The sequence below is a fragment of the Solanum lycopersicum genome, chromosome 11, assembly GCF_036512215.1.
Source record: "Solanum lycopersicum chromosome 11, SLM_r2.1".
Classification (NCBI taxonomy): domain Eukaryota; kingdom Viridiplantae; phylum Streptophyta; class Magnoliopsida; order Solanales; family Solanaceae; genus Solanum; species Solanum lycopersicum.
This window is the reverse complement of record NC_090810.1, coordinates 56,631,204-56,658,771: the sequence shown is the minus strand read 5'-3', so window position 1 is coordinate 56,658,771 and position 27,568 is coordinate 56,631,204. Positions and strand designations below refer to the sequence as shown.

Sequence of the window (27,568 nt, the reverse complement as noted above, 5' to 3'; positions counted from 1 at the left end):
ACTATGACTTTCGATAATTGTATTTTCAAATCTCGTGTCATAGTATTTTCCTATATTATAGTTAAGATGAAGAGCAAAAAGAACCCAAAGGAGTAGAAGAAAGAGAAAAGGAAGTTTATAAAGTCTTGGACATGCGTAGATGAGAGGTACACATTCTAGATCTTTCCACATGTGACTTTATCACATCAACTCTGTACCGATCTCTTTGAATCATCAATTTTACGTACTACGTAATATAATAGTATCGCATAATAATAGTAATAATAATAAAATTTTGTCAAAAAAAGCTCATTGACTGCTCAATTTTGCCCTCTTTTTTCTACCCAAAATTCTAGGGCTTGTGTTTTTTTTATCAATCACTAATCACTCATCACTTCTCTCTTCTCTCTTCTCTCTCATACCTCCTACGTGCAGGTAAGTTTCTTTGAATTGGGTGTTTTTTATTTTCTTCAATTCTCATGATTTCAGCTTTTTCATGAAATGGGTATCGAATTTTCTTCAAAAAGATACAATCTTTATGTGTTTCTGTTGAAATCCATGTTTTATCTTTGTTGTTGTTGTTGTTATTGGAAAAAGGGTAACTCTAATTTCTTGAAAAGTTACAATCTTTATGTGTGTTTCGATATGATGTTGTTTCTGTATTCCCTTTTTGATTAAATGGGTATTTCTGAATTCTTGAAAAAGGAAATATACTGATTATGGGATTGGTGTTAGAAGTTGTGGGTTTAGGTTTTTCTAATCCATTTTTTCTCATGGGTGGTTCAATCTTTTTTGATGACAACGGAAAATTGCAGCCGCTACCCCCTTTATGTGCGCACAAGGCAAAACCCCTCTCCTATGCAATAGCTCGCAAACCACATAGGTTAGGTAACCCGCATTAGGCGCAGCAAGTTTGGTGCGACGAGCTTGACCCAGAAGGCAAACCCCTTGCTTTCAAAGGGATATTGAACTCGAGACCTCCCACATGGAAGTCTCAAACTCAATTGGGCCACTCCGAAGTAAAGAATAATCATAGTTGTTCTTTGATAGCTATTGTGCATGAAGCTGCTCTATATGAAAGCTCCTACGGAGGTGCAGATTCTCATTCGATTAGTCCCTTTTATTATAGATAATTCTTGAATTTCGAGATGAGGTAGGGAGAATGTGTGATGTTTCATTTTATCAATAGGGGAAATTAATTCTTTACTAGTTGCAAGCAGTGTTGTCAAAAGCAAAAAGCATAAGAAAGTGCCGAAAGCTCGTAGGGGTTTAAATTGTAATCAAAGATTGTTTGATAAAGATATAGGCAATGAAGAAGAACAATTCCAGAAACGCACAAGCACGAACATGTAATGCAAGAAAAAGTGACTAAATAAGTGAAATATGTCAAATAAAGCATTTAAAGTAAGTTCAAGGCCATTTGATCTTGATTTAGGTTTGAATATTCAGTTTTAGATTTCTAATTCAGGTTACAGGACTAGTATTGTATTTATTTTTTAAAGCATGTAAAGTAAGTTCAAAACCATTTCTTTGACAATTGATGTTATTTTGCCAAGATATATATTGTCTAGTACCACTATTTTCAAGGTGGGATTTGGGGATGATGAGGTACACCTTAGTGAATCGAACCTGTGCTAAAGTGCTGCTTAAGTGAGATGAGTGTTCAGTTTGAAATTCACGTAGCTTCAAGGTCTAACCACTCCTCAAATCAACCTCTAACAATATTGTCTTTGGAGCTGGGTTTTGCTGGGAGCACCGAAAATTTTACTTTTGATTTTCCCTTGGGTGAATTTGCCAGGATTAAGGTATCTGAGGGTCTAAGAGTCAATAATATGAGATGAAAACTATGGAGACGTTTCAAGTCTCAACAGAGACGAGAGACAAAACATGCCAGGTAACTTCTTCTTATTTACCTAAGCCTTGGAGGTGGGCAGGTGTTACCTAGTAGTTACATTGGTGGAAGGTAGTAGGTACCCGTGTAATAGTCGATGTGTGAATAAGCTGGTTCAATCACCACTTGTTCAAAAAATAAAAACCATGGTGTCTTTTTTCTCCGTTAGTTAATCTTGTGAAGTATGCCGAGATTCCTTGAAGTTCTAGTTACTTACGTACACTAGATTTGAAAAGGTCAAAGCATTTTCTTCAAGTGAAGATGAAGGCCATTGTTAAACGCTAGTCAGTGAATCCCATGTACCCTCCATTAAAGTGTAGATTTAGAAGACATCTGCATGTGTGGTTTCAGTAGCTAGAACTGCATATGGAGGTGCTTTTCTTTAAATAAATTCCCTGAACTGGTTATTTGTCTTTGTAATTAGGACACTCATATTGTGGAACTCTGAGAGTAAAACTACAGCAGTATGCCATCAAATTCCAAAAGCACAAATCGGGAGGAAACCAATGCATATAATGTTCCACGTTCCACTGTATATCCTGAACCTTGGTGGAATGGTGCTGTTTATACTCCTGTTTCCCCTGGGTTGATGCGGGAAAATGCATCAGATTCATCATCATTGGAACAATCCGTGGATGGCCAATCTCAGTCTGATGGTGGAATCAATGAGGAAGATGATGATGCTCCTGAAAAATCACAAAGTGTCGTACCTTTGCATGCAGGTACATCTTTAATTTTTAATGTTTCTTGTGATAAAATAATCATGATCATTGATAGAGAGACAGAGTCTGACTTTTTTACCTTTTGTGAGAAGTACCAAGTAATTGTCCTTTGTTGTCCGCCCAAATTGTATTGCTTAATCCATTTTTTGAAGAGCAATCTTATTAATACTATTATACATGCTAAATATCTTGGTGTACATGACAAGCATTTCACTGACCTTTTTACTTTTTTGAAAATATTTTCTTTTTGCTAATTGCATCTAGTAAAATATGTTATTGATCTTATTATTACTTTGGTATCATATGGTTTCCAGGTAAGCAAAGTGCCTGAAATACACTTCCTTGTGGAGTTTTTGTGTCTTTTTCTTAGTGATTTAGAATTGCACAAGCAATCATAAAGAAGTTGGTTAAAAGTTTAAACTCTCACATAAGAAAACCTATGTTTCTTGTTTGCAAGCAATTGATATGGGTGAAGATCTAGAATCGGATTCGTCATTATAGTAGTTGAGGGTGATGGATCGGAGTATGGGTACAAGCACCAGGAAACCGCTAATAGATGCGTGGGTATAATATAATATGTAACAAATAATATTTTTTTTTCATGAATGTGCTGTTCGGGCCAGCTTTCACACACCAGTTACTCATGACCGTAAATTCTTGATTGTGTAAACCATCCTCTGTTGCATGGAGTCTTCAATTTTCTTTGACGACCAGTATCATGTTGACACAGTACATCTAGGGAATTTCGTAGCATATTCAATCAACATTCCGTGGAGTTTCATTGATCAATGAAGGTGAAAGTGAAACAGGGAATAAAAAGAAGAAGAAGAAGAAGAAGAGGTGGCAGACAAAACAGAACACAGAGAAGGAAAAAGGAGAAGATGGGTACCTGATTTAAACTATCACATATTATGAAGAACAAAAACCGTTTTTTCCTGCTTCCATCAAGCAAACACAGATTTATGAAGCTACTCCTTTTTAATTTAGAGACAGAGTTCTGTAGGTTGGCAGGAAGTTTGAAGAAACCGAGTAGGGAGGCTAGCATTTCCTTGCTTTTTCCTGTTGGTAGTAACTAATAACTAACTGTTAAGGGTGGATGCTAGGGGTTTCGTGCTAGTTGCAGATGGATTGAGCTTCTAAAATGTGATGGAACATGCTTGTTTATTTGATAGGGTCATTAGTAAGTGTAAGCCACATGTAGAGTTCCTTTTTTTGTTATAGCAAGATCTAGAAGAACAAAAGAATCTGCCAGTTTTTTACCACAACTTAAACTAAAGCTTATTTGGCATACTCATAAAAATGTGTGTGAGCAAAATAAAAATAAAAATTGAAAACTGAGTTAGTGTGGCCCTTTGGATCCCCTCCAGTATAAATGGGTTTTAACAAAAAAAATTAATTGAAAACTGGATTGCTATAGCCCTTTGAATCCCCTCCAGTAATGATCAATGGAGTCTTTGATTTAGGACAGGTGTCTATCTATAAATTATAGGCTTACGTTTCAATTCCATATTCCACCGTCATGAATTTCCAAATCTTGTTTTTCTTTCATTAAATATGTCATTCCGTCTCTCTAAAAGTGCAGGTTTTACTGCAATTCCAGTACCATTCCTTACCTCCAATATTATCTATTTATATATTTCTGTGCAATTTCAGAAAAGCTTTCTTCTTTCTTCCCTAGAATTTCACTGCCCTAAACCCATTTGCAACTGAGTCCTCTTTCTTATCATAGCAGCTTCAACTTCATTGCGCAAAAGCAATTTCTGTATGTATGTGGACAGGGAGATGATAAGGGTTTGGTTTGCTCTTTTGTTTATAGATTTATTTATTTTTTGAAATTGACAAAAAAAAGGCTTTGGTAGGTGAGGTAGCCTCTGCGGCTCTGCCACTGAAACCAAATTCTGGCAGCCAGATATAGTGAAACTCCGTCGTTATGTTCATTGGGGTATCTTAAGACTAGAAGAGAATTGTACATAAAGATGTAAGTAAATTAATGTTGGGAAGTGGGTGATAATGAGGGAGAACAAAAAAGAGGATTACAGTCCAAACCTTTAATTTGTAGACAGACAAGTGCCATAAATCAACAACTGCATTGATCTTACTGGAGGGGATCCCATCCCTATTACTTGTTATTTATTATGCATATATGGTATTGTATGTCTAACCATATTTACACATTTTTTCATGCTGTACTGAAACTCCTATCCATGTTACTGAATCCTAAAATTTCTGAGATGAAGAAAAAAATACACCCTGCATCTTAAAGTTCAAACTTCTGGAGAAAGGTTACGTTTTATCCACTTACATTAGGTATGCAATAAATGTCCTAATGTATGGATTATGTGACTGGTACTAATGAGATCTATTTTCAAGATCAGATGGGAGTTATGGGAAGGCGGATCAGAATTTTCAGCCAGCTGCTCCAGCCATACCTCCAAGACTTGATGGAAGCCTAGCACAGCCCCAGCAGCTTGAACTTGTTGGACACTCTATTGTATGTTTGACCATTTTTATGGGTTTTGAGATCTGTTATAATTATCATTTTTGGTGAGTTGCTTCATTGATAATGTCTTATGACTCATGTGGAAGTGATTCTGTTTGATTGGCTACCAGGCGTGTGCTCCAAACCCATATGTTGATCCATACTATGGCGGGATGATGACAGCTTTTGGCCAGCCTTTGGTATACACATTTAAATATTTCAAGTCAAATTTTATTCTTTGATTTGTGTATTAAAATCTTTTACCTAAGCTCTTAAAAGAGAGAGGTTATCTCATGTTTCGTTCAATATTATTGTTCTTGCTGCTAATGTGAGCGACTTTAGTATAATATCTTTCTGGACCAGAACACATCAGTGCTTGAAAATTGTGAAATCAGATTTGTCTTGGTCCTCTCTTGAGCCTCTACTAGCTTCTTGCCACTTTAGTGATGCTTTAGAAACACTCTTCTTCTCGGCGCTACTTGCTTCCAGGAGTTTGTTGTATATACTTTCATCATTATTGTTCAGGAAGACTGGGATGACCTATTTCTTGTGCAAGTTTTTTGGTCCAAAGTTGTACATCACCTTAATGGTGCTACTGATGCACAATTCCAGCACAATTATTGGATATTGCGGACACCATCATTTGAGTGGTTCATTAAAGTTCCAACCAGAGCGATTGAGATAGATTTACCCAAGTTCAATATAATATAATAAATCTAAGAATTTCTGGTGGCATTCGATGCCAAAATGGTTTAATAGAGGGAGCTTGTGCTATTGGGCAGAAGGGGAATCTAAAAAAGAAGAGAACGTTACAACTCATTGCGTAAAAAAGGGTGTTTGGATCTCTTGGTTTCTGGGTGGGAAGGCTTTGGTACCATATTTAAGTCAACAACTTGGTCAACTGTAATCTATATAGTACTTCTTTACAGGACCCCAGTTCATCCTAATTAATAGACGTGAAGATTCATATGAAAATCATTGTTGGCCCCCTCTGGTTTTCAGTATAGAAACCTGAATCTCATTGGAACTAGATACCTCTTAACTTGATCGTTGCTTGTTGAATGACTCTACTCCTATGACATGTTAGAATTATGCCTTTCTGAAAAAGTGAACTTACGGCCCTTGCGTAACAATTGTCCATTAAGCATACTGTACAAAAAAGCTCTAGTGTGCATTATGACATGTCTTTACATTGCTCAACATATTGAGGCTCGCAAAATGAATTCTCCAATATTCTTATTGCTTCATGTTTATTAAAAGAACAAAATAGAACATATAAAGACAACTGAAACATGATATGGAAAGACATCATGATGTCAGTTGTGCCAAGGTATTATCTGGTTGGTGGGCAAACTCGACATGCTCATTAGCCAGATTACTTAGTGTTTGCTCTAAATCTATGGTGAGTTTTTCTTTAGAAGTCCTTACCAACTGTTGCACTATTCAGGTTCCTCCTCATGTACTTGATATGCACTATGCAAGGATGCCCTTGCCACAAGAAATGGCTCAAGAACCAGTTTATGTTAATGCTAAGCAGTATCGAAGGATCCTGCAGCGAAGACAGTCACGTGCTAAAGCAGAACTTGAAAAGAAGCAAATAAAGGGTAGAAAGGTTAGTACGTGCTCTCTCATGGGGTCACTCTTTCAATTTTCTTCTCCTCGTTTTCCGGAATTCGTTGCCACCGTTTTACTAGGACTTACTACATGAAATTAGTCTTCTGGAGATATATGGAACTTTGGCCAAGTTCTTGTACCTATTCCAAATGGTGCAGAGGCAGATGGCAGATGTGTCTAAAGTCTGAATGGATTTCCATATTATCTGACTGGTTTGCCTGTGGGCATGCAAGGGAACTCTGCATGTATGAAGAATTTTATATTTTAGCCGGGGAGGGGGAGGGGGGAGTGTAAGAACTGATGTTTTTCTCTACTTCAAGCAAAATAAATAGTGTTTAGCAGTTAGTGCCCCTTAATCCACCCCACTTCTCTAGGAGAAATAAGAAAGGCTATCTACAACACTTTTTTCCACTGTTTGTTTTAAAAAATATGATCTGAGATGCAATACTTTTGCTCACAGTTGGCTATCGTTCCCCTCCGCTTTCTTATTCCAGCTTTTGCATGAGTTTGTATCGTTGAAGTGAAGACTTGTACCATTAGTTCCGCATAAATATTTTTTACTTGTATCCTCGCTATAACTATATCAGGATGTCAGTAATACTGAACGGAGTCACAACTTTTAGGGTTGATATTTGTTATTTTAGTAGGTCCCTCGTGTCGTATATAATGTGATGACATTAGTAGTCATTTCTGAAGTTTGATGATCTGCTGCATTCTCAAAGTTTTTTACACATCCTCCTTTCCCTGTGTTACAGCCATATCTTCACGAGTCTCGACATCAGCATGCACTGAGGAGGGTAAGGGCCTCGGGTGGACGTTTTGCCAAAAAGACAGATGCTTCTAAGGGTACTGGTTCTGTGAGTTCATCGGGTTCTGAACCTTTGCAGTTCAATGCTGCTGATATTCAAAAGAGGAATGAAAATGGAAGGTTGGCCGAGCTTCAGCAGTCTTATTCAAATGGTAGCAGTTATGGCAATCAAAGTAGCTTTCAAGAATCAAAGGATGAGTACCAGTCTGCTGAAAGCAGGGAAGGAGGTTTTTCTGTCAAGTAATTGGAGATACGTTCATGTCTAAACTAGCTCTTGCACTGCAACGAGGCTAGAGTATGAACAAGAGGAGTTTACAGGTATTGTTTCATTTCTTGGCTTTTCAAGCTAGGCGGCAATTCATTCTTGGCTTTTTACTTTAGTGTTAATGGGAGCAACAGAGGTGACGAGCGTATCAGTGTTGCAGCATTTGCTTGGAGATTACATCTTCCCTTATGTACAGAGATGGATGAACTTAGAACTAGGATTAGAAAGTTTTTCAGTAAGTTTATGTTTGGCCAGTTACTGTAGTTTTAGTTTAGGAGACCATGTAAAAAGGTTGTTAGTTTTGCATACGTATCTTTTTTCTTTCCCTAATTGTTGCATTAATTTCTGAGTTTGGTTTGTTTTGATGTGATTTGATCTGTTATCATAGATACAGTAGGATGAAATGACATATTTGAGGTTAAAGTGTGCAAATATGTCCAGTCAGTCCATATTATAACAGTGAAGGTCAATGCTATTGTACAGAATGGATGATACAGTTTTGAGCACATCCGCTTCTTTGTCCTCCTTTCGGATTCTAACCCAATCACCATAACATTGAACCCTCGACGTGATATTAAGGTGTGCTCAAGCGCGTCCCTCTTTATGAATAATATTTGAAGAGCTTGTAGGTCTTAATGCAACTTGGTTTTTGCATTATAAGGGTCAAGTTGGGCTGCAACCTATTATTTATCTTATTTTGATCAACCCCATCTTGATCCAGATGAACTCTGAAACAGGTTTGGGCATTAATTTATTTATTTGTTCTACCCATCGTAATTCATCAATGGGGCGAGGTGGGGTGGGTTTAAGGCTATGTATTTTATTTGATTGCTATGTTTGGGATAATTTTATCATTGTGATGGAATAAGAGCCTGTTTGGCTCAGCTTAAAAGCTGGTCAAACTGACTTAAAAGCTGATTTTTGACTTATTTAGCTGTTTGGCAATACTCAAAACAGCTTATTTTAAGTTAAAAAAAAACTTATTTTAAGCCAAAAGTTAAAAGCTGGGGTAGGGGTAGGGGTGCTTTTTTTTTTTTTAGCTTATAAGCTGTTTTAAGTTGACCACATTTTTATCTTTTTGTGCTTAATATTTTTATACAATCTCCAAATTACCCATATAACCCTAACATTTCTTTCTTCCATTTTTCCCTTTTCACGTTTGACATAACAACTTCAGCACTTTTATTCAAACACATAACTGCTTATTTTAAAAATAAGTTTCAGCACTTTTAAAAGTACTTTTTTAAAGCTGCTTTTATTAAGCCCATTCAAACGGGCCCTAAGTTATTACATATATATATGGATGGATAAGTTATTCAAGAAAAGTAAACCCCAGTCTTAGGGTAACTAATTCTGGAATAATTTATTCTCAATCAAACGATTCCAAGTGATCAAGGGTGTGTTTAGCAACATTCTCCAATTTTTTCATATCATATATTTTGAAAAATAACTTTGATAGTTAAACCATACTACAGCTCTTTGTTGTACTGACCTAAAAAAATTAAAGAAAAAAAACAAATTTGTTTCTTTTTCCAGAAAACAAACACAGCCTGAATATCAAATGTTGAAGAACATTGGTATTTGAAAATGATTTTATAGTTAAGGCGTTCACGTTTTTGCAGACACATCTTTGGAATTAATAATATACAGTGGACAACTGTTGTTTGACGGAGGAGTATTACTTTCTTCATTTTTTTTATGTGTCGCAGTATTTTATTTTATTTGTGTTAAGAAACTATGTTAATTCGTGGTTCCATCGCTTATTTAATGTCTTTTTAAAGTCAAATTTTAAAAAATGATAAATAAATTCATCTTTTACTTTTAATTTGTTTCTTGAGATTTCTTTTTCAAAATCAGATTTTATAGAGTAATGCAATTGGGAGAGTAATTACTCAATGTATAAGTAATTACAATGAACATTAATTACTTATCAGTTGTTCTAGGTTGATTAAATATTTATTTTTAAGACTAATTAACTATCAAGGGTATAATAGCAAAAATATTGTAATTTGTGGGTTGATTTGACAAAATGACACGTATTATGGATCAACTATTAATATTTAGGATGATCTATTAAAATAGTAAATTAACAGAGTATATACCAACTTTTTTTAATAAAAATATTCATCTAATATGAGACCAAAGTAACACGAGTTATAAGTAATTCTGTTATTAACCAAATGCATATAATTTTAGAAGGACCTTTCAAGATCTAAAAATTTAGGACATGTTCGTTGTATATTTATTTTTCATTCAACTAACACAGCAATCTTGATCACAAGTAACACAATTTCCCTTGTGCACAAGAATATTGTAATTTGTAGGTTGATTTGATGAAATGACACGTATTATGGATAAACTATTAATATTTAGAATGATCTATTAAAAATAGTAAATCAACAGAGTATATACCAACTATTTTTAATAAAGATATTCATCTAATATGAGACGAACGTAACACGAGTTATAAGTAATTTTGTTATTAACCAAATGCATATAATCTTATCTTAGAAGGACCTTTGAAGATCTAAAATTTTAGGACATGTTCGTTGTATATTTATTTTTCATTCAACTAACAACAGCAATCTTGATCACAAGTAACACAATTTTCCTTGTGCACAAGAATAATAACACACTCTTTCTCATTTTATTTCACGTGATACTTTTTGAATTTTTAAATTTAAACAAATTTTTTTACAATGTATAATATTAAAGGTGTACATATTAGAACTAGTTTATTAAGTATTAGAATTTTCTAAAGTAGACACTCCAATAATTACATGAAACTAATAATATCTACTATTAAAAAAGAATCCACATTCTATAAATAATTACATCAAACTAATCCTATCGATATACATTAAGAAAAGTCTCAAAATATTCCATCACTTCTGCATATTACAAAAAGTTCCTTTCGATCTTTTATATATCATATCATGTATGCACATTTTAAAAATTTGAAGCCATCAGATATTCTAACCTTCAGATTATTACTAGTATTGCTGATATAGTAGAATACGGAACGGCCTTCACAGTAATAATATTACTAGTATATATTGGTCATCTAGTGGAATGCAAAGTTTCGTTTATATTATTACCAGTATTGCTCAATGCGAAGTTTGTTAATGAAATAATGACTATTATCATCTAATATCTCATAAATGAATTGGTGACTATCCTCATCTAATATCTCATAACTGATACTGTTCTGTTTGGATTTCCTGAAGAAAAAAAAACTTGAATCTTTAATTGAGATACTCAATTAAATTAAAGTTTGGATTTCCTGAAGAAAAAAATTGAATCTTTAATTGAGATACTCAATTAAATAAAAGTTTGGATTTCCTGAACAAAATGACTTGAATCTTTAATTGAAATACTCAATTAAATAAAAAGCTTAGAATTTTTTTCAAAATACAATATTTATAGAATAATGTTAATTGTAACAATCGTCTCAGCAGAAATAAAAGTTTTTCAAATTTAAAAATAATAAAATCTTATTTAAGATCAACAATGTCTAAAGAAAGATCGAGTTGTTTGGCTATATTATGATTGAAAAAGAATTATTAGAAGAGATTGACTATACAAAAATTATTAACAACTTGCATCTCAAAAATCTAGAAAAATAGATTTAAAATAAAAACTTTCATAATTTTTTTATTTTCTTAAAGCCCTCTAGTTTGATTTTGACCTTAGACCACAGGTTTGAGCGAGCTGTTGACATCAATCTTCGATGTATGATCCTTTTCGGCCAAAAGAAGCTTTAACTTTGTCTTTTTCTTTCAACTCATCGGCAACATCGTAATGACCAGAATGTCTCGACCAAGCTCGTTGATAAGGATATCGAACAATCTATGTATTAATATTCAGAGACTGAATTTCATCATCAATATGGTTAGAAGAACAATGTCATACATATATTGGAGACAAATAGTAATAAGAGATGAGCTTGTGCTGCAACAAGCAACAAAAAAGATGAGAAAAAAAACTAAAAACGATCACTTATCGTTCTCTTATATATTAACTATCCAATTTTTCACAAGAGTATCTTATATATTAACTATCCAATTTTTTTGACCCATGCCATAGAAGTTTTTCACAAGAGTGGCGACCCTTACTTTGGTTATAAACAATTTGTGGTAATGCGTTTGATCAATAAACTCAAAGTACTTCTAAATAGCAATTAGTATTTGATCAAACTTTTGAAAAATGCTTCTAAGTTAGCTCCCAAGGGTGTGGCCTAACACCATAAAGTCCATTCTAACCCGTTATATCTATTGATGTTAAGAGATAATAAGTATCTAGAGGAATTAGTCGAGGTGCAAACAAACTACCCCGCATAAATCACGTCTTTTTTCTCTAAAAAAAAAGAAAAAAATAAGAAGTTTCATCTTCGTCACTCTCACATGTTTTGCTTATCTCACACACTTTTGTCCCCAGCATATTGTAGCTGCAGACCAAAGAAGGGTTCAACAAGGGACCACAGGTTTAATCAATTTCTCTGAAGTCTGAACCATTATTTTGGAGATTGCAGCTCCTATCCACCCAAAATGCAGCACTGTATCATATCCAAAATATCAAATTTTACACCAATAGAGTTACTCACAATGACTTCATTGTGTTCGAGCTGCTACCTTGAAAACACATGTTCTAACAATTCATATCTTTGGGTACAACATGTTCTAACATTTATAAATTATATGTTTTGGTGATGATCACTGTCTTCTGTATTTTCAGTAACTTCCTCAACTTCTTCATTGGATATGGTTTCATCATCTAGATCACCCGAGGAAAATAGCTTCTCATCGCTACTCTTGCTATCAGTTACATTGTCAATAGGCTCGGTGATGTTCACCACAGGTTGCTTTTCTATCATGCCTGACAAAGCTAGACTTGGAGACCACTCGAGCACATCGTCTATAATGTTAGAAACCCGCTTTTGATACCTGCAAGAAAGGAAATCAGTTTCAGATACCATTGTGCAAACCATTCTTGTTTCCTTGGAAAACAAATCGACAGACTCTTGACGACATAAATGAGTGTATGGCACAATAAATAACAAATTTCATCAGAAGCTGACAGGCTGACCAGATCAATTTTAAAATTACAAAACCAAGTCCCAAAATATTAGCTGATATCAATTTTAAAATTACAAAACCAAGTCCCAAAATATTAGCTGATATAGCCGGCAGATATCGGTGTTGTAACTTATGAATACATCAAGTAACATAAGTTGAGCTGTTCATCTTTTATTTGTTCTTCATTTACTTTCATACTCATTGAAAATTCAAGATAATAATAAAATCGGACTCAATCCTGTTTTGTAGTTCAACTCAAAAAATTCAGTTAGATTACTTGAAATGAATTTGTGATCAATCTTTTCTTTTTCTTTTTTTTTGTTCGGAAGGAAAGACTAGGTTTTTCTTTTTAAATAAATAAATAAATACATAAACTGAAAAATGAGGCTGTGGAGGCCTTAAACGCACTATTACATGTGGAATTCCAGCACAAAACTTTTGGAAGAGAAGGTTTAGGTGTTAATTAAAGATTTACTCCATTTTTCTTGGCAAATTTATGAAACTAGGTTCGATAAATTAAACTTGCAGTTATGCTTAATATATTTAAACATGACTGCAAGTTTATATTGTAAAAATATTGTAACACATCTTTATATTAAAACTTCAGATCAAAGTTGACAAAGAAGAAAACAGAATTTCAACTTTATATAACTGGATCACATTTTCTCCCCACTAAATCTGAATTTCATAAATCATCATAAAGGCATTAGAGTACAAGTCAAGACAGCGAACCTGGCTCTTGCAGCCTCATCAGGAGCATGATGCCTTAGTATTGAAATAACCACCACACCTGCAATTGCATAGAAGAGCCTCGCAGTCCACTTAGGTCGCTCACCCTCATCTTTCTGGGGCCAAAACTGGAACAATTCTTTGAGTGTTGCCTCCTCGGCAAGAATGTTGGGGAATAACCAGAAACGTTTTCCAAGAAGAATCCAAAGAGCACCAAAGACCAAGCCTCTCACTGCAAGAATCAACATATTCTTTTCATAAGCAAAAGTATATATATGTTCATTCTCGACAACTGCAATCAATACACAGTATTCCGAAGATACAATAGACAAGGCTAGATCAGCATGACTTGATATCAAACAAAAACCAAATACTTTATCGTTTTGGGATGTTGGCTTGAGTGAACTTAGGGGTCATTTGGTTTATGGTCGAGTTATGCAGGGATTAATGCAGGACTGGTTTATGCACCTATACAGTGAATAATAACCAAGAAGGACTCAGAAACAACAACTGTTCGGCCCAACACATTGTGAAAAATGCCATCTACAGCCTTCACAACTCAATAATGGAGGATAGAAGATTGAGTTGAAGAACAAAAGAAGACGGTTACAATTTTATTGCCTTTTGTTTCTCTTACTTAGTGTAATACCCTGCACTTTCGCTCTGCTTTGCTGATTTGTATTCATCACTTGTGGCATTACAGGACTACACTGGGTATGTTGTTGTTCTGTATTTATCCTTTACTGCTATTATGTTTTTCTTTTAAATTGTATGTCATTGTTTTTTTGGCCTACACTTTGCTATATGTTTTTTTTGTTTGGGATGGTGGTGGTTGGAATTTGTAGCAATTTAGAGGTTTAATCAAGGATTACGCATTACAGAATGATTGCGATGTGCTTTTTTGCATTTTCTTCTTTACGAGTTCCTGATACTTGCTCCTTTTATTTAGTTCGAGACTTGTATGCGTTATACACAACCAAGTTTTTTTGCATTCAGAGTATCCAAAAGCGAAAGAGCCAAGTCCAACGTCTGTTAGGGCCTTACGCACAGAACATGGCTTTAACTGAGCTTAGGGCTTAAAAGCGGCTCAAATGAACCTTTAATAAATTTGTTTGCACTGTAATGAAATGAGCCTTTAATATCATTGTTTGCATTATAATGAAATGTGCCTAAATATGTGGTGGGGAAGGACCCATATATTCAGGAATAGTTCATTGATATTAATACTACTTGCAATGTTCTGTCAATTAATTAAGGTTGCTATAAATTACATATCTCAGATTAAATACTGTGCATCGCTATCTCCAATTCTGGTGTTCTCATGATGGTCTGACATGACACCGGTATCCTATATTTTTGCTACTTAGACCAATTCAATGCATTTTGAGAGTGAGCTGGATGTATTTAACACAAAAAAACATATTGTTGCTAGGATAAGAACACCAAAAAAAGAAACAAGGTACTTTTTCACTTCAATCTACTCATTATGCACTAGTAATTAAAAAAATGTGAACTGAATCACTTCAGACCACAAATATGTGCCACAATTTTCAAAAGGGCTGGTCAAAGAAACAACTTGACAACAGCAATATCAACAGATCAAGAAGCCAAAATAAAACTCTATAATGCAACCCTATCCTATATGTTCACTCAAGTCAACATCCTGAAATTGTTGTTTTAGTCATTCCAATAAAATACTTGGTTTTGGTATGATATATAAGAACAGCTAGCTACTTGTTAACACTTTATGAGAAAACAACACGTCATCATACTCCTCTTAACATCAAAAGAAAATAAAGAAATAACAGAAGATTTGTGAATAAAACTGTAAAGCACCAGAAACTTACACAAAAGTAGGCAAAGTATAAGGAGGAGGAGACCAGCACATGAGTAGAGGATAAGCAGTTTGACCTGATGAGGATACACAGGAAACAAGCAGATCGCTAGTGTCAAAATTGGCCAGCAGAATGAAAGAAGTGTTTGCCATAGGGGCCTTCTTTTGACAAATGTCCATGCGAAGAAGGCATCATTTTCAGAAAATACTTGATCCTGCATACATAGGTGAAAAAGCATAACCTCAAAAACTGCAAGAGAACCATGTAAAATGCATTACTCTAAGGGTACATATAAAAGACTACGTTTATCAAGTCTAGAACGTTTAAAGAGGATAAGGATAAGCTTCCCAAAGAGAATGCACCAAATACACCATAATCAGATGTCTAGCTTTTGATAGAGTGTAGACTTTGTTTTCCACTTTAGGGCAATAGAAATTGGAAATTGGCAGAAAGAGGAAAACTAACACAACCCTACAAGTCATCAGCAAATGATGGTGACCGTCAGCACAATAGCATATCTCTATTGAAGTAATCGCTCTTATTTCTGATTTATAAAAGGAAAAGATTTAGAATCAGAGTGGAAAATTACAGATTAAAGGATAGAGAATAAGACGTCTTTGGTTCCTTTTGGTTGTGATGATTCATTTGTTTATAAGGAAAGCCTCTGGTAATCAGTGGGAGATGATTAGCATGATTTATAAGCTAAATTTGCAGAAAGATCAATATTTATTCTTAGAGAAGCCCTAAAAGTAGTAACTATCAGGGTTTATGATACATTATTTAACTTTAGGATTTCAGTACATGTCTAGAGTTAGGGGATGTGAATAACAAAGGATTTAAGAGCACGGTGCATAATCGTGGCTTAGATGAACGTCATGGCCCCACTTCAGACAAACCTAAAATTCAAGTGGAGAATGGCAAGGTAAATGTCTGATCTTTCTTCTTTCTTTTGGAATCGCAATATTATGATCATAGTATTCGATTGAGATAATACACAAATTTCAAGGCCATTGTTAATCTATGATGTGACAAAAATACAGATATTTATAAGTGACTAGAAAGTAGAAACAAGGTTGAGAGGATGCCAGAAACTTCTCAAAATCACTAGTAATAATAGAGTGAATCCAGAAAGAAACTCACATGGTATATCTCTAAATGTGCTGGAAAGGTAGATAATTTCTTCTTGCCAGGACGGACAGTTTTTACCACACGATCACATCGGACCAAAAGGTTCTTCTTAAGCAGAATGTTGGCAATATCTTCAGCTTCCAAACTTCTGTCTGACTCGAGTATGTCTTTCAGTTCTAAATGATTTCTGACAAAACTAACAAAATCTTTTCCCCTGAAATACTCCACCCGTGTTTCCTGTAGGACAGCCCAACGAGACACCAAGTCCTTATGGTCTCTAGCTTTCTCAGCAAATGCCTGGAAGACATCCTTTGGCGCAGCTTGCTTCTGAAACTCAAAGTGAACAGCATGGATATGAACATCACAATCAAAAGGATAGAAAGAGTGGCAGGAGAAGGAAGGTAGAGGCTGGCCACATATCAATATATTCAATGACAAGAACTTCTATTTTTTTATCATTTTTTTCAAGGGTGCCAATATGGTTAAGTTATCTCTATAATCTGTGTAGTTAGCAAGATGGTCATAACAACCAAAAAAAAAAGAAGTCATTTCCCTCTTAAATGAGCAGATGAGAAAGTATGGAAGAGACAGAAAATAAAGGACTACCAGTGATGGAAAGCCTACATTCTGAACACATTTTAGAAGGTCCAGAAACATACACACAACACTCCCCTAGAAACATATGTGCCGAACTTCCCTAACACAACACTTCCCCTAAAACATATGTGCCGAACTTCCCTAACAACAGTTCAAGGGATCTGTGATGTCCTAGTACAAAGAGGAAAGTATCTTAATTCAGCATCATCACATGCTCGAGTACAAACTGATCCCTTTTGATGCAAGAATAAATTAATAACTAGCAAAGAGCAAACTCTATGAGATTTTGTCGGGCAAACAGAACAATTACGAGAGCAAAATAGAGTCAGATTCAGAGATGCTCTAAAATGCAGAGCCTTATAATTTCTTTGTTTAAAATCCTTTTATTGTAATCCCCCCCACCCCCCTCCCCCTCCCCCAAACACACACACACACCAAAAAAAAAAGATAAGTAGCCAATAGAGCTGGCCTTAGTTACTTCATTTCAAGGATCTAGTAAAATCCAATATAATTAGAAAGGTGAATTTCTTTGAATATCGAGATTAAGTCATTCTTTATCCTACAGGAAATCCTACTTTATTGATATCCTCTATATCAGAAAAATCCAACAGCTGTTGGTCTTATTCAATAGTTATTCTCAGGCTATTTAGAAAATATATTTACATATTCCTATAACTTTCCTTAAAGGAGCATAGTAGCATCTACTGTATAGAGAAGAACGATTTACCCATTAACTACGCAGATCTAAAGTGAATTCTGTCTACGCTATGAAAAACAATTCAAGACGCGTCAATTATCATACAATAGTTACTCCAATGCAAGTTTAGCAAATACCTTTCAAAATCCTCTCATCTCCACAAAAGGTCACAATATCATCCTCAATCCATTAATGTTAAAATGAACCAATAAACCAAAGGGTCCTTTTCAATCCTTGGAAATATATTTGCAACATTCATACCTCCAACTAACAGAAGTGGAACCACCCATAACACACTATTAGGGAGAACGCCAGCACTTTAGGTTCAAAAAAGTCTGTCAACGTGACTTAACCATAACAATCAAAATCACTATACAACTTTGTCTATTTTTCTCCTTTATATAAATTTCTAAAATGTACATATAAAATTTCACACAAAACCCTTAGTTCCTTACTTTGACAAGATCTTGAACCCAATACCTCAACCTCCCACGATATACAATTCATATTACTTCCTTAACAACAGAACATTTCCACAAATATAAAGCGATTCCTTAACAACAGAACATTTCCACAAATTTAAAGGGAAATTCAAGAAATTAACAGACCCATTTCCAAAAAAAAACATAACTTTAGAACCCTGCAATCCATATTACCTCAAGCAAGATCATTTGTGTGAAATTCAAGATAAATTCCAATAAAAAACCCCATCTTTTTATAAACCCTTGACCTTTTTGGGTCCCCTAAATACAATTAAAAATACTCCCATAAGCGATCGCCAAACCCAAATTATTTGTGGGCAAAGCAAGAGAAACTCCAATTAAACAAAACCCATTTCCCAAAAATCGAAATTAGGCAGAATTAAAAGTTTTAGATATAAAATCATAGAAAAATAAGTTAAAATTTGTGTATATTCATGGTGTAATTTCCATTAAATTAGAATAAATTACCCTAGGAGTATCAGTGTTGGATTGCAGACTTTGAGATCTCCTTACCTTCTTCTTCTCTGCTCCGCCTGGTTTCTTCATCCTTCTCCTCTCTGTGTGTGTTTTTGTCTTCCTGTGTTTGGGCGGTTTTCTTTGATTTCTTGTTTGTAGAGCGGGGTATTGCAGAAGAAGAAATACGAAGCACTTTTATCCTGTCGTAACGCTACTCGCCCGCGTGGGGGTGGGGGTTAGGGGGAATTAAAAATTTGGATAGTATGACAATATTTTTAGGTTAGTTGCTACAAAATTGGTTTCCTAGATTTTTTAAAATTTTTATAAGAGATTTTTATTTTTATAAAAGTTGTTCTTTGTAATTTGTATTATAAGAAGTTTTACAGGCTCATCAAGGCAAAGAAAAGAAAAGCTCGATATTTGGATTAAAGTGGTAGTTAAAACTATACATACTAGATGGAGATAACAAATAATGTACTTTCATAAATTCTTTAAGAAGTAGGGGTTGGAGACATCATGTTAGATGAATCGCAGAATTTACAGAGCTGACATAATTTTGAATATTGTAGGTCTATTAAAATTGACGAGGTTAATAAAGAGTGTTCTGTAATATGAGTAGGATATAGAGATCAGACTTGATGAGAATTTGATAGAATTCTGAAAGATCATAAATAAAGCAGGGCTAGAGTGGTTGATTGAGTTGTTTAATGTCATTTTTAAGTTTAAATTTCTATTGAACCATCATGTTTAGAATGTTTTCTGAATGTGAAAGAAGACTAGGAACGGTTATTAGAATTCATGACATGCTTTTTTTAAGTTGAAATGAAAAACAAAACCTTGTAAGTTTGATGTGTTGTGTTTGTTATTTTGATAATGTAACTATGTGGATCTTTACATGATATGATGTACGCTGATATGATGATCGTCACTTAAGCTAGAGCGTGAACCTGATAAGTTAGTGATTGATAGTGAGACTTTTTCTCTTGTATGAGTGAGACAGTCGAAATTATTCTTGTTGTGTGTGCCAATTCCGAACTTGACATGTTAATTTACTAAGATTATCAGACTGTTGTTAGGAAAGGATCATAGAGCATTTTCTGAAAGTAACTCACTTAGCCTAAAAATGATCAACCAAAGTGTTTATTCCTCGATCTAAAATTTTGAGCCTAAGCAGACCTTTTGTCGTATTACCATATTTTTTTTCCTTTTTCTCCATGTTAACCTTTTGTTTTGATTATGGTTCCTCCTTGAACATTGTGCATCTTAATTCAGATAAAATGCAAATAAAATACAATAATACAGTCCAATACATATATCAACAAGTCACCACATATAAAGATTCTCAGTCATCAATCTTTACTTAGCTAACACATGAAACGTGTCCCACGTGATCACAATTACATATATCGCTTCTCTCATGGAAGCTACACAAAAATTGTTAGTATACCAGCGTGGTATCCAAATCAACCATTGTTAGTGTACCGACGTTGTACATCAACCAATCATTGTTAGTGTACCACCGTGGTATTCGAGCTAACCGTAGTGTTACCGATGTGGTACTTGAGTCAACCATCAATCACAAAATAACATACACATTTACAATCATAATAAACAACCATTCTTGAAGCAACAAGTAAATTAAACAGGTTGGTTGCTTGAGAGTTAGTAATTGGATGTCATTCATATTCACACCTTATGGGTTTCTCGTATGAATTGTACAAGTAATATTATAAAGGAATTAACATGCAAACATTACATACATTGAAAATAAATAACTATCACCTACCTTGAATCAAGTCGTGAAAACTCTAAAGAACTCGAACTTTCTCATTTTCAATGTATTGACTTGCTCTTGATGTAAAACAATAATAAACACAACAATCAGTGACTAGTAATATTGTCGTAGCGGCTCACTTGTTATAAGCAGAAATTAAAGGCAAAAACTAAATGCACTGATGTAAATTAGTGTATTAGGCCATCTCTAGAGTAGTTTTCCAGATAGTCAATGTACAACTTCTATCAGCAATCACTTCTTTATAAAATGACATTTGCTAATGCAGTATTTGAATAAATTTCTTTTTACATATAAGTGATGAAGATATTTGTTAATGTACAACATCAATCTTCAATGTACAACTTCTAACAACAATCACTTCTATATAAATTTCTTTTGTTTGCAGCATTTGAATAAATTTCTTTTGAATAATTTTATAGAATTTTAGGAGGGTGAGAGAGGTGGTGGTATTGGTGTGGTGAAGGAGATCTTGGAGAGGGTGGTGATTTTGGTGGTGGTGGAAAAAATAAAGTTGATTTGGGTAAAAAAAAATGAGTTATATTATTAAGTGGGTTGGGTTGGATTAAAATTAGATAATTAAATAAAATCGAATAATTTTAATTGATTTAAGGTTTTTCATCCAAGTAGGGGTATATTTGTTAACTTTATTGATGGCATGAATAAAAAGAATCTACTTTGAACGACGAGAATAAAGTCAATCAATAAAAACAAAGTTGAAGAATAATTTTGATCCTTTTCCCTTAAGATTTTTTAAAAGAATATATTAAGTTGACAAAGGTCAAATAATATGAAATAGAGTATGAAATATGAATAACTTAATCCAAAAATAAAAATAAGTTCATTTAAAGTATCAACTTATTGCTAATGGACAACTTTTGAAGGTTGAATTAAGAACAAACTTAGGACATAAAAGAAGATAATTTCGAGACAAATTTTTAACATTTTTTAATTAATTAGAGTTTAGAAAGCTTATTGCATGATTAATAATTAGTATTGCTACAACTATCCTTAGCTTCTTGGCGGAATAATGATTTTGAGATAACTTATCTTGAGATAAAATAATTAAAATTATAAAAATATCTCTTCAAATTCCTTTTGTACATTAATTTCAATTTTCACATCTTTTACCTTTGTAAAGTGTATTTTTTATGAGCAACTTTTACATATAGCAACACATAATTCATATTTATATGTTATAACAAAGTTTGCATAGTACGCTCCATACCAAACATAATATGTATAATTAGCTATACATATACAAAAGAAAGCAGTTGTATACAAATCAATTGTATAGTTTCCGTATATATAAAATGAGAAAGAGAGAAAGACAAAAGAAAATTGCGCAGGAATATATTTATATTGTATAATTATAAGTGTATATGACGAAGATATATGTATTTGCAGGTGTATATACAATTTTCACTCGTTTTATACAAACAGAAACACAATTTATACATTTTATTCATATTTGTATAAGCTATAGAGGTGAGGGTGACGAGCGAGATCTGGAAGAGTGAAACGAAAATATATGTATATATACATTTTTTTCTCGTTTTATACAAACACAAACACATTTTATACATTTGTGTTTGTATAAAAGTGAGAGGGAGCGACCGAGAAAGAGAGAGTGACAAGCGAGAATTTGAGGAAAAGAGGTAACTGACAAACAGTTTGCTACATGACACAATTAAATCAAAGTATGACTATAACATTTAATTTGATTCAATAGTTTGCTATATACAATTTTCCCATTTTTTAATTAGTTGAATGACTATTAAAAAATGTGCCTTTAATTTGGTTTCAACTTGATAAATATGTCCTTTATTTTTTAGATGTACACAAATAAACAATTAAAATTATATAAAATCTAATAAATAGATATATGCATTCTTCATGACAAATTCACGTAAAAATTAAGATACATGTATTATCTTACCTGACAACTAATTTGTATTTATGCAAAAAAAAAATACATTTATTCTACTTATTTAATTTTATATAAATATTTTAAATTTAAATATCTATTCATAACAATTCAATCTATATGGTATGTTGTGATAGACAAAAATGACAAAGAAATTAGTGAGAGATGATAAACCAAACAAATTTATACTTTATCCATAACTATACTCTACACATAGTGAGTATCAAATGCTGCAATTTCATCATTGTCTCTCACTTCACACAAACCCTTTGAATAATCCCTCTATCTTCTTCTTCCTCACCCATCCAACTACCTCTGTTTCAACAAGATGGAGTTTATTCAACAACAACAGAAGAGGAAGAAGAAAAATTTGTTGGGTTGAAGCTGTGGAAAAAGATTCTGAATTTGAAATTGACCCTGATAAAGCCCGTGAAGCTTTGAGAAAACTTGATGAACAGCTTCAAACCCTTTCTCAGAAACAAATTGACCCTCCAAAGATTAGGGGTAATCCACTCTTCTTATCTCTATAAAAATTGTTTTGTACTCCTACCTGTATGGATATGAATGTGTATTTTCCGGTGAATAAATGGTTTTTTTTCTCTTTTTATATGAGGGAATAAAGTAGAAGGTGGGGGAATCGAATTCTCACCAACAAAACGAAATAAATATTTTTAAATGCATAATACATAAATATATGCTTTTAACTTGGCATCAGTTGTTATCTATGCTTTTCAATAAACACTTAAATTTGTATAAACTTGAACAACAAGTAGACACGCACTACGTAGGATATGAATTATCATTATCATATAGGACTATTGAACTTTATACAGGTTCAAATGTCTACATGCACATATTCAAAGCTGGAGCACATAGATGTCAGATGAGTCCAAGTTAAAAAACATGTTTGTGTATTATGCAATTTTTAAGCTATGGTTTCTAGATCATAATTTATTTTTTTTACATTATGGGTTTTGGATTGGTTATTGCTATGTATTAAATTAATTTTTTAAAACACAAATACAGAAGTTGAGCCAAAGTTATTACATTTTGCTGAAACTTGTATCTACTGTACTGTCTCTGCTGCTGTTGTATATGAGCTGTAGAAAATAGAGATATTCTTGATTGTGTGCGGCTCTTTGCTGAAATCGTGTGGTATTGGCCAAAAGAGGACAGCATAGCGATGTTAAGAGCGCAAATTATTGAAATCCGCGTGTTTTGTTACTTGCAATAATTTGCAAAGAAAAGTTTAAAGGGAAAAGTAGGAAAGTTTTGAATGGTTTGAGCTGACTTCTTCAAAATCAACACAGACGAATGTTCTATTCAAACTCACATTTGTTGCTGTTAAGTGCTTGGACTGACTCTATTTCGTTGAGACTTTTTTATTTGATCAATAGTTGGAGTGAAACATTGAAAATATTAACCTTGGCAACTATTAGTTAGGTAACTTGAGCTGGTAGTGAGGTCATAAAGTTCGGTGAAAAGAGTATATACAACTTGTTTCTTGGATGGTAGACTTTCATTGTTCATATTTCTCGTGGATCATACCAAGAAACAACAAATAGACACATATAGTCTATATTGAAAAGAAGCCTGTTTCAATCAATGATTATTTTAGTTGAGCAAATGCCTTGCCTGTTTTTCTTTTCCTGTATTTTGATGATCTTGCCCCATTCCAACTGCCTGCTTATGTTGATATTTTTGTACTTACCTTTCTTTGTGTTCATTTCTTATTCGTTTGATTGTCTTACCAATGCCATCTACTTTCAATTTGCAATACAAGATTTGTCGCCTCTTCTTCTTCCAGTTCAAGATCTTCCAGGAACACATTTAACTCTTTTAATCTCTGCCTATCTGATTTTGGCATTGTCATTTTTTTCTTTATAGTTCAAATTTGTCAAACGGTTAATTCAAGATTCGATATCAAAGTGGTCTCCTTTTGTTCTTCAAAGTTGGAAACAAGAGTATGAGTGGAGTCTCAAAAAATTTCTGTTTGTGATCTCTACTTTTCATCATAATACTAGCAACACAACATTGCCGGTCTGTTAGTGTTTTTTTAATCATTCTTGGTGGCTCTTCGGTCTCTTGGGGGAAGTCCATGGTTTTTCTTAAGGATTGAAATTATCATCTCGATAAGTTGTGGTTATAGCGGTGTCACTGGGGATAGGAGTACCATGAAGGTGAGAGATAGGTACATGAGAGGGATCCTGTTTCTCCTCCCTAAAATGCTTGTTAATTCAACTGAATAATGCTTGTTATAGCACGCTGGGATTGTATACGTCTTCTATGTAGGACGATAACATCTGAAAATGCTAATGCACAATGAACAATAATTCTGCTTCAAATGGAATCACTGAAAAGGTAAGCACATGAATAGCCTCAGTTTCTCATGTAATGGGAAAGAAGAAATATAGATATCGAAAGTAAAAAGTAGTCTTGCTTCCACAAGATATGAGGTTGATTCTATCTGTTTTCTCTGTAACTTATTGCCACAATTACGCAAATGGGATTTACGTTGATAAGTTAATTTGCATTGCCAATATTCCTGACTCGATATTTTCTTGAAACACTTGCAGCTACTGATGTGACCCGTGCTAGCAGCCAAGTAACAGAAGACACTCGCGATCCTGAAGGATCCTTTTTGACTTCCCTAGCGTTCGGTCTCTTACTCTTCACTATTTTCTATAATATACTCTTCACTACTGTAATCAAACCAGCAGTTGATGGACCAGAAACAGTTGCAGAAATAGACTTATATGCTTCAAACTCTTGAAGCAGCTCAGGTAAATCATATAGATGGAGTTCATACTGAGCTGTGAAATAACATTTTTATTGAGATTCAACTGTATTATGTTATTTCAGAGTAAAACCATATTTTCAAGAGGCCTGTTTTTCATAATTTTAGATCATGATCTAACGTTTTTTCAATTATTTTCAATTTTATAGAAGGGATATTTAGACGGTGGTTTATAGGTCCATAAGTTATAAGAAAAATAAAAAGATAACATTTATTAAATAGTCATTCCATTTTAAAGCAATTGATGAAAAATATTTCAAGAAAAAGTGAATGTTACGAATTAGTTAGAATAAGAGTTGTATACACTTTACGTGTGGAAATACACATTAGGTACGTTAGAACAAAAGTACCTACTGAAAATTGGCCATATCACCTAATTTATTATAAACTACTAAGATTAACATATTTTATCAACCTAAATTAAGATAACAAGGTCAATGAGTATTTATACAACAACATACTCAATATAGTCTTCCTACTTATCAGTACAATTTGAGAAGGATAAAATATACGCTAATCTTATTTTATCTTTGTGACGTGAACTTTTTTATTTCTGATAGATCCGTACATCATTATAACCAACTATCGTCCTAGGTCAAAGAAATTACCTACATGGAGCTACCTCTTACTTAGTTCGTTTTCCAATTCAAATTCGGATCAGTTGACAAATGGATTTCGCGCCTAGATAAGAAATCCATAATGAAAAATTCGATCATTCAAGTCGAATGAGAAATATAATACAAATATTGAGTACCAACTTCTAGTCTAGTGAAAGATGGACCTAACCTCTTTCTTTCTATTTAGGATGTGAAAGTCCTTTCAGTGTGACAATATGAGTAGATGATGCTCCACTCTTTTTCAGATTTATAATCGGTGCTATGAAATCTATCATAAGATATCATAATCTCTACTATTTTAAAAAAATTACTAGTTCTCTCGTATATCCCTTCCATTGAGTAATGCATCATTTGCAATGAATAGAGAACCAAGGAATGTATCCGAGAGTAGTGAATAATTTAAATTTTATAATTAGAGAAACTTCGAAATATGATTTAATTAGCCCATAAATGTACGGAATTTCTGGACTTTATACAACAATATATCTCTAATGGACTTGTAGGTAAACCAAAGGCCCAAATAATGAAATGACTGTTTACAAGCCCATTAAGCTCTGAAAAAACCCTAGGTTTATAACTCTAAATGTTTCTTCATTTCCATCAAAAAAAAGTTTAGCGTAAAAACCCTAGCACCGGTCTCATTTCCTTCACAACACTGCGAAAATGCCGCCAAAGTTCGATCCTTCTCAGGTCGTGGAAGTTTTCGTCCGAGTGACCGGAGGTGAAGTTGGAGCGGCGAGTTCACTCGCTCCAAAAATTGGTCCACTCGGTCTTTCTCCTAAGAAAATCGGTGAAGACATTGCTAAGGAAACTTCAAAGGACTGGAAGGGTCTCAGAGTCACCGTCAAGCTCACTGTCCAAAATCGTCAAGCTAAGGTATCAGTTGTACCTTCCGCTGCCGCACTTGTGATCAAAGCGTTGAAGGAACCTGAACGTGATAGGAAGAAAACGAAGAATATCAAGCATAATGGAAATATTTCGCTTGATGATGTTATCGAGATTGCTAAAGTTATGCAGCCTAGATCTATGGCTAAGGATTTGAGTGGAACTGTGAAGGAGATTTTAGGCACTTGTGTGTCTGTTGGTTGCACCGTTGATGGAAAAGATCCAAAGGATTTGCAGCAAGAGATTTCTGATGGCGATGTAGAGATTCCTGAGAATTGAAGAGCTGAAAAGAGGGGAATCGTGATTCCGTTTGCAGGAGAAGGTTAAATTCTGTATTTTTTTTCTCTCAATATAATAGTTCTAATGTTTGGATTTATCAGATGATACAGAATTTGATATAATGTTTGTTTCAATTTGCATTATTAGGATTTTGAATGTTCATTCATCTATATCTATTGGAATGCTTTTAGCTTGAACTTTTTTTCTCAAATGCATAGCCTCAAACTGCAGTTTGTATTTCCTATGCTATTTGTATCTATTGGGGATGACTGATGAGTTATTTTGTTTGCAATAATCTATAGAGTTTATATTTTAGATATTATACCTTTCTGTGCATGAACATGGTAAATCTTTTGAACCGTTGAAAAGTGCTGCTCAACCTGATGCTTCTTTCGCTTCTCCACTGCTCCTCATCGAAGACATGACCTTAGATAGAATGATATAGAGGCTAGTAGCTTCCCGTTTAGGGTACAAGGTCGTTGAGAGTGTTGTGTATGTCGTTGTATTAGCCTTG

The 27,568-nt window shown here is 34.0% G+C and overlaps 4 protein-coding genes across 10 annotated transcripts; 3 read left to right on the top strand and 1 right to left on the bottom strand.

The window, feature by feature from the left end:
* The first annotated feature begins 27 nt into the window (after nucleotides 1–27).
* Nucleotides 28–8,264, top strand: LOC101248742 (nuclear transcription factor Y subunit A-1). Of its 6 annotated transcripts, XR_011212434.1 has the most exons (8): nucleotides 273–414; nucleotides 1,778–1,873; nucleotides 2,295–2,592; nucleotides 4,968–5,083; nucleotides 5,203–5,271; nucleotides 6,519–6,683; nucleotides 7,441–7,811; nucleotides 7,875–8,264. XR_011212434.1 is itself a non-coding variant. In XM_010314971.4 (7 exons), exons 3-7 carry the CDS (start codon nucleotides 2,337–2,339, stop codon nucleotides 7,735–7,737), a joined length of 903 nt encoding a protein of 300 aa, XP_010313273.1. In that variant the 5' UTR covers nucleotides 298–414; nucleotides 1,778–1,873; nucleotides 2,295–2,336; the 3' UTR covers nucleotides 7,738–8,264. The 6 variants fall into 6 exon arrangements, 4 of the variants coding, with proteins under 4 accessions (XP_010313274.1, XP_025883888.1, XP_069147502.1 ...); XR_738617.4 differs by lacking the exon at nucleotides 1,778–1,873 and having other exon boundaries at nucleotides 149–414; XM_010314971.4 differs by having other exon boundaries at nucleotides 298–414; nucleotides 7,441–8,264.
* Nucleotides 8,265–12,295: 4,031 nt separating this feature from the next.
* Nucleotides 12,296–19,048, bottom strand: LOC101248267 (translocation protein sec62). 2 transcript variants are annotated; one of them, XM_004250887.5, is made up of 5 exons: nucleotides 18,770–19,048; nucleotides 16,538–16,852; nucleotides 15,410–15,611; nucleotides 13,566–13,794; nucleotides 12,296–12,701 (listed from the first exon to the last, which is right to left on the bottom strand). In XM_004250887.5, the coding sequence occupies exons 1-5, from the start codon at nucleotides 18,845–18,847 to the stop codon at nucleotides 12,452–12,454; spliced, it is 1,074 nt and encodes a 357-aa protein (XP_004250935.1). In that variant the 5' UTR covers nucleotides 18,848–19,048; the 3' UTR covers nucleotides 12,296–12,451. The 2 variants fall into 2 exon arrangements, with proteins under 2 accessions (XP_004250935.1, XP_004250936.1); XM_004250888.5 differs by having other exon boundaries at nucleotides 18,815–19,048.
* A 3,531-nt stretch (nucleotides 19,049–22,579) lies between these two features.
* Nucleotides 22,580–27,265, top strand: LOC101247982 (uncharacterized). The gene is made up of 2 exons (XM_004250886.4): nucleotides 22,580–22,980; nucleotides 25,053–27,265. The coding sequence occupies exons 1-2, from the start codon at nucleotides 22,704–22,706 to the stop codon at nucleotides 25,247–25,249; spliced, it is 474 nt and encodes a 157-aa protein (XP_004250934.1). The 5' UTR covers nucleotides 22,580–22,703; the 3' UTR covers nucleotides 25,250–27,265.
* Nucleotides 25,393–27,265, top strand: LOC101247691 (large ribosomal subunit protein uL11). Its single transcript, XM_004250885.5, has one exon. It carries the CDS (start codon nucleotides 26,554–26,556, stop codon nucleotides 27,052–27,054), a length of 501 nt encoding a protein of 166 aa, XP_004250933.1. The 5' UTR covers nucleotides 25,393–26,553; the 3' UTR covers nucleotides 27,055–27,265.
* Nucleotides 27,266–27,568: the final 303 nt, after the last annotated feature.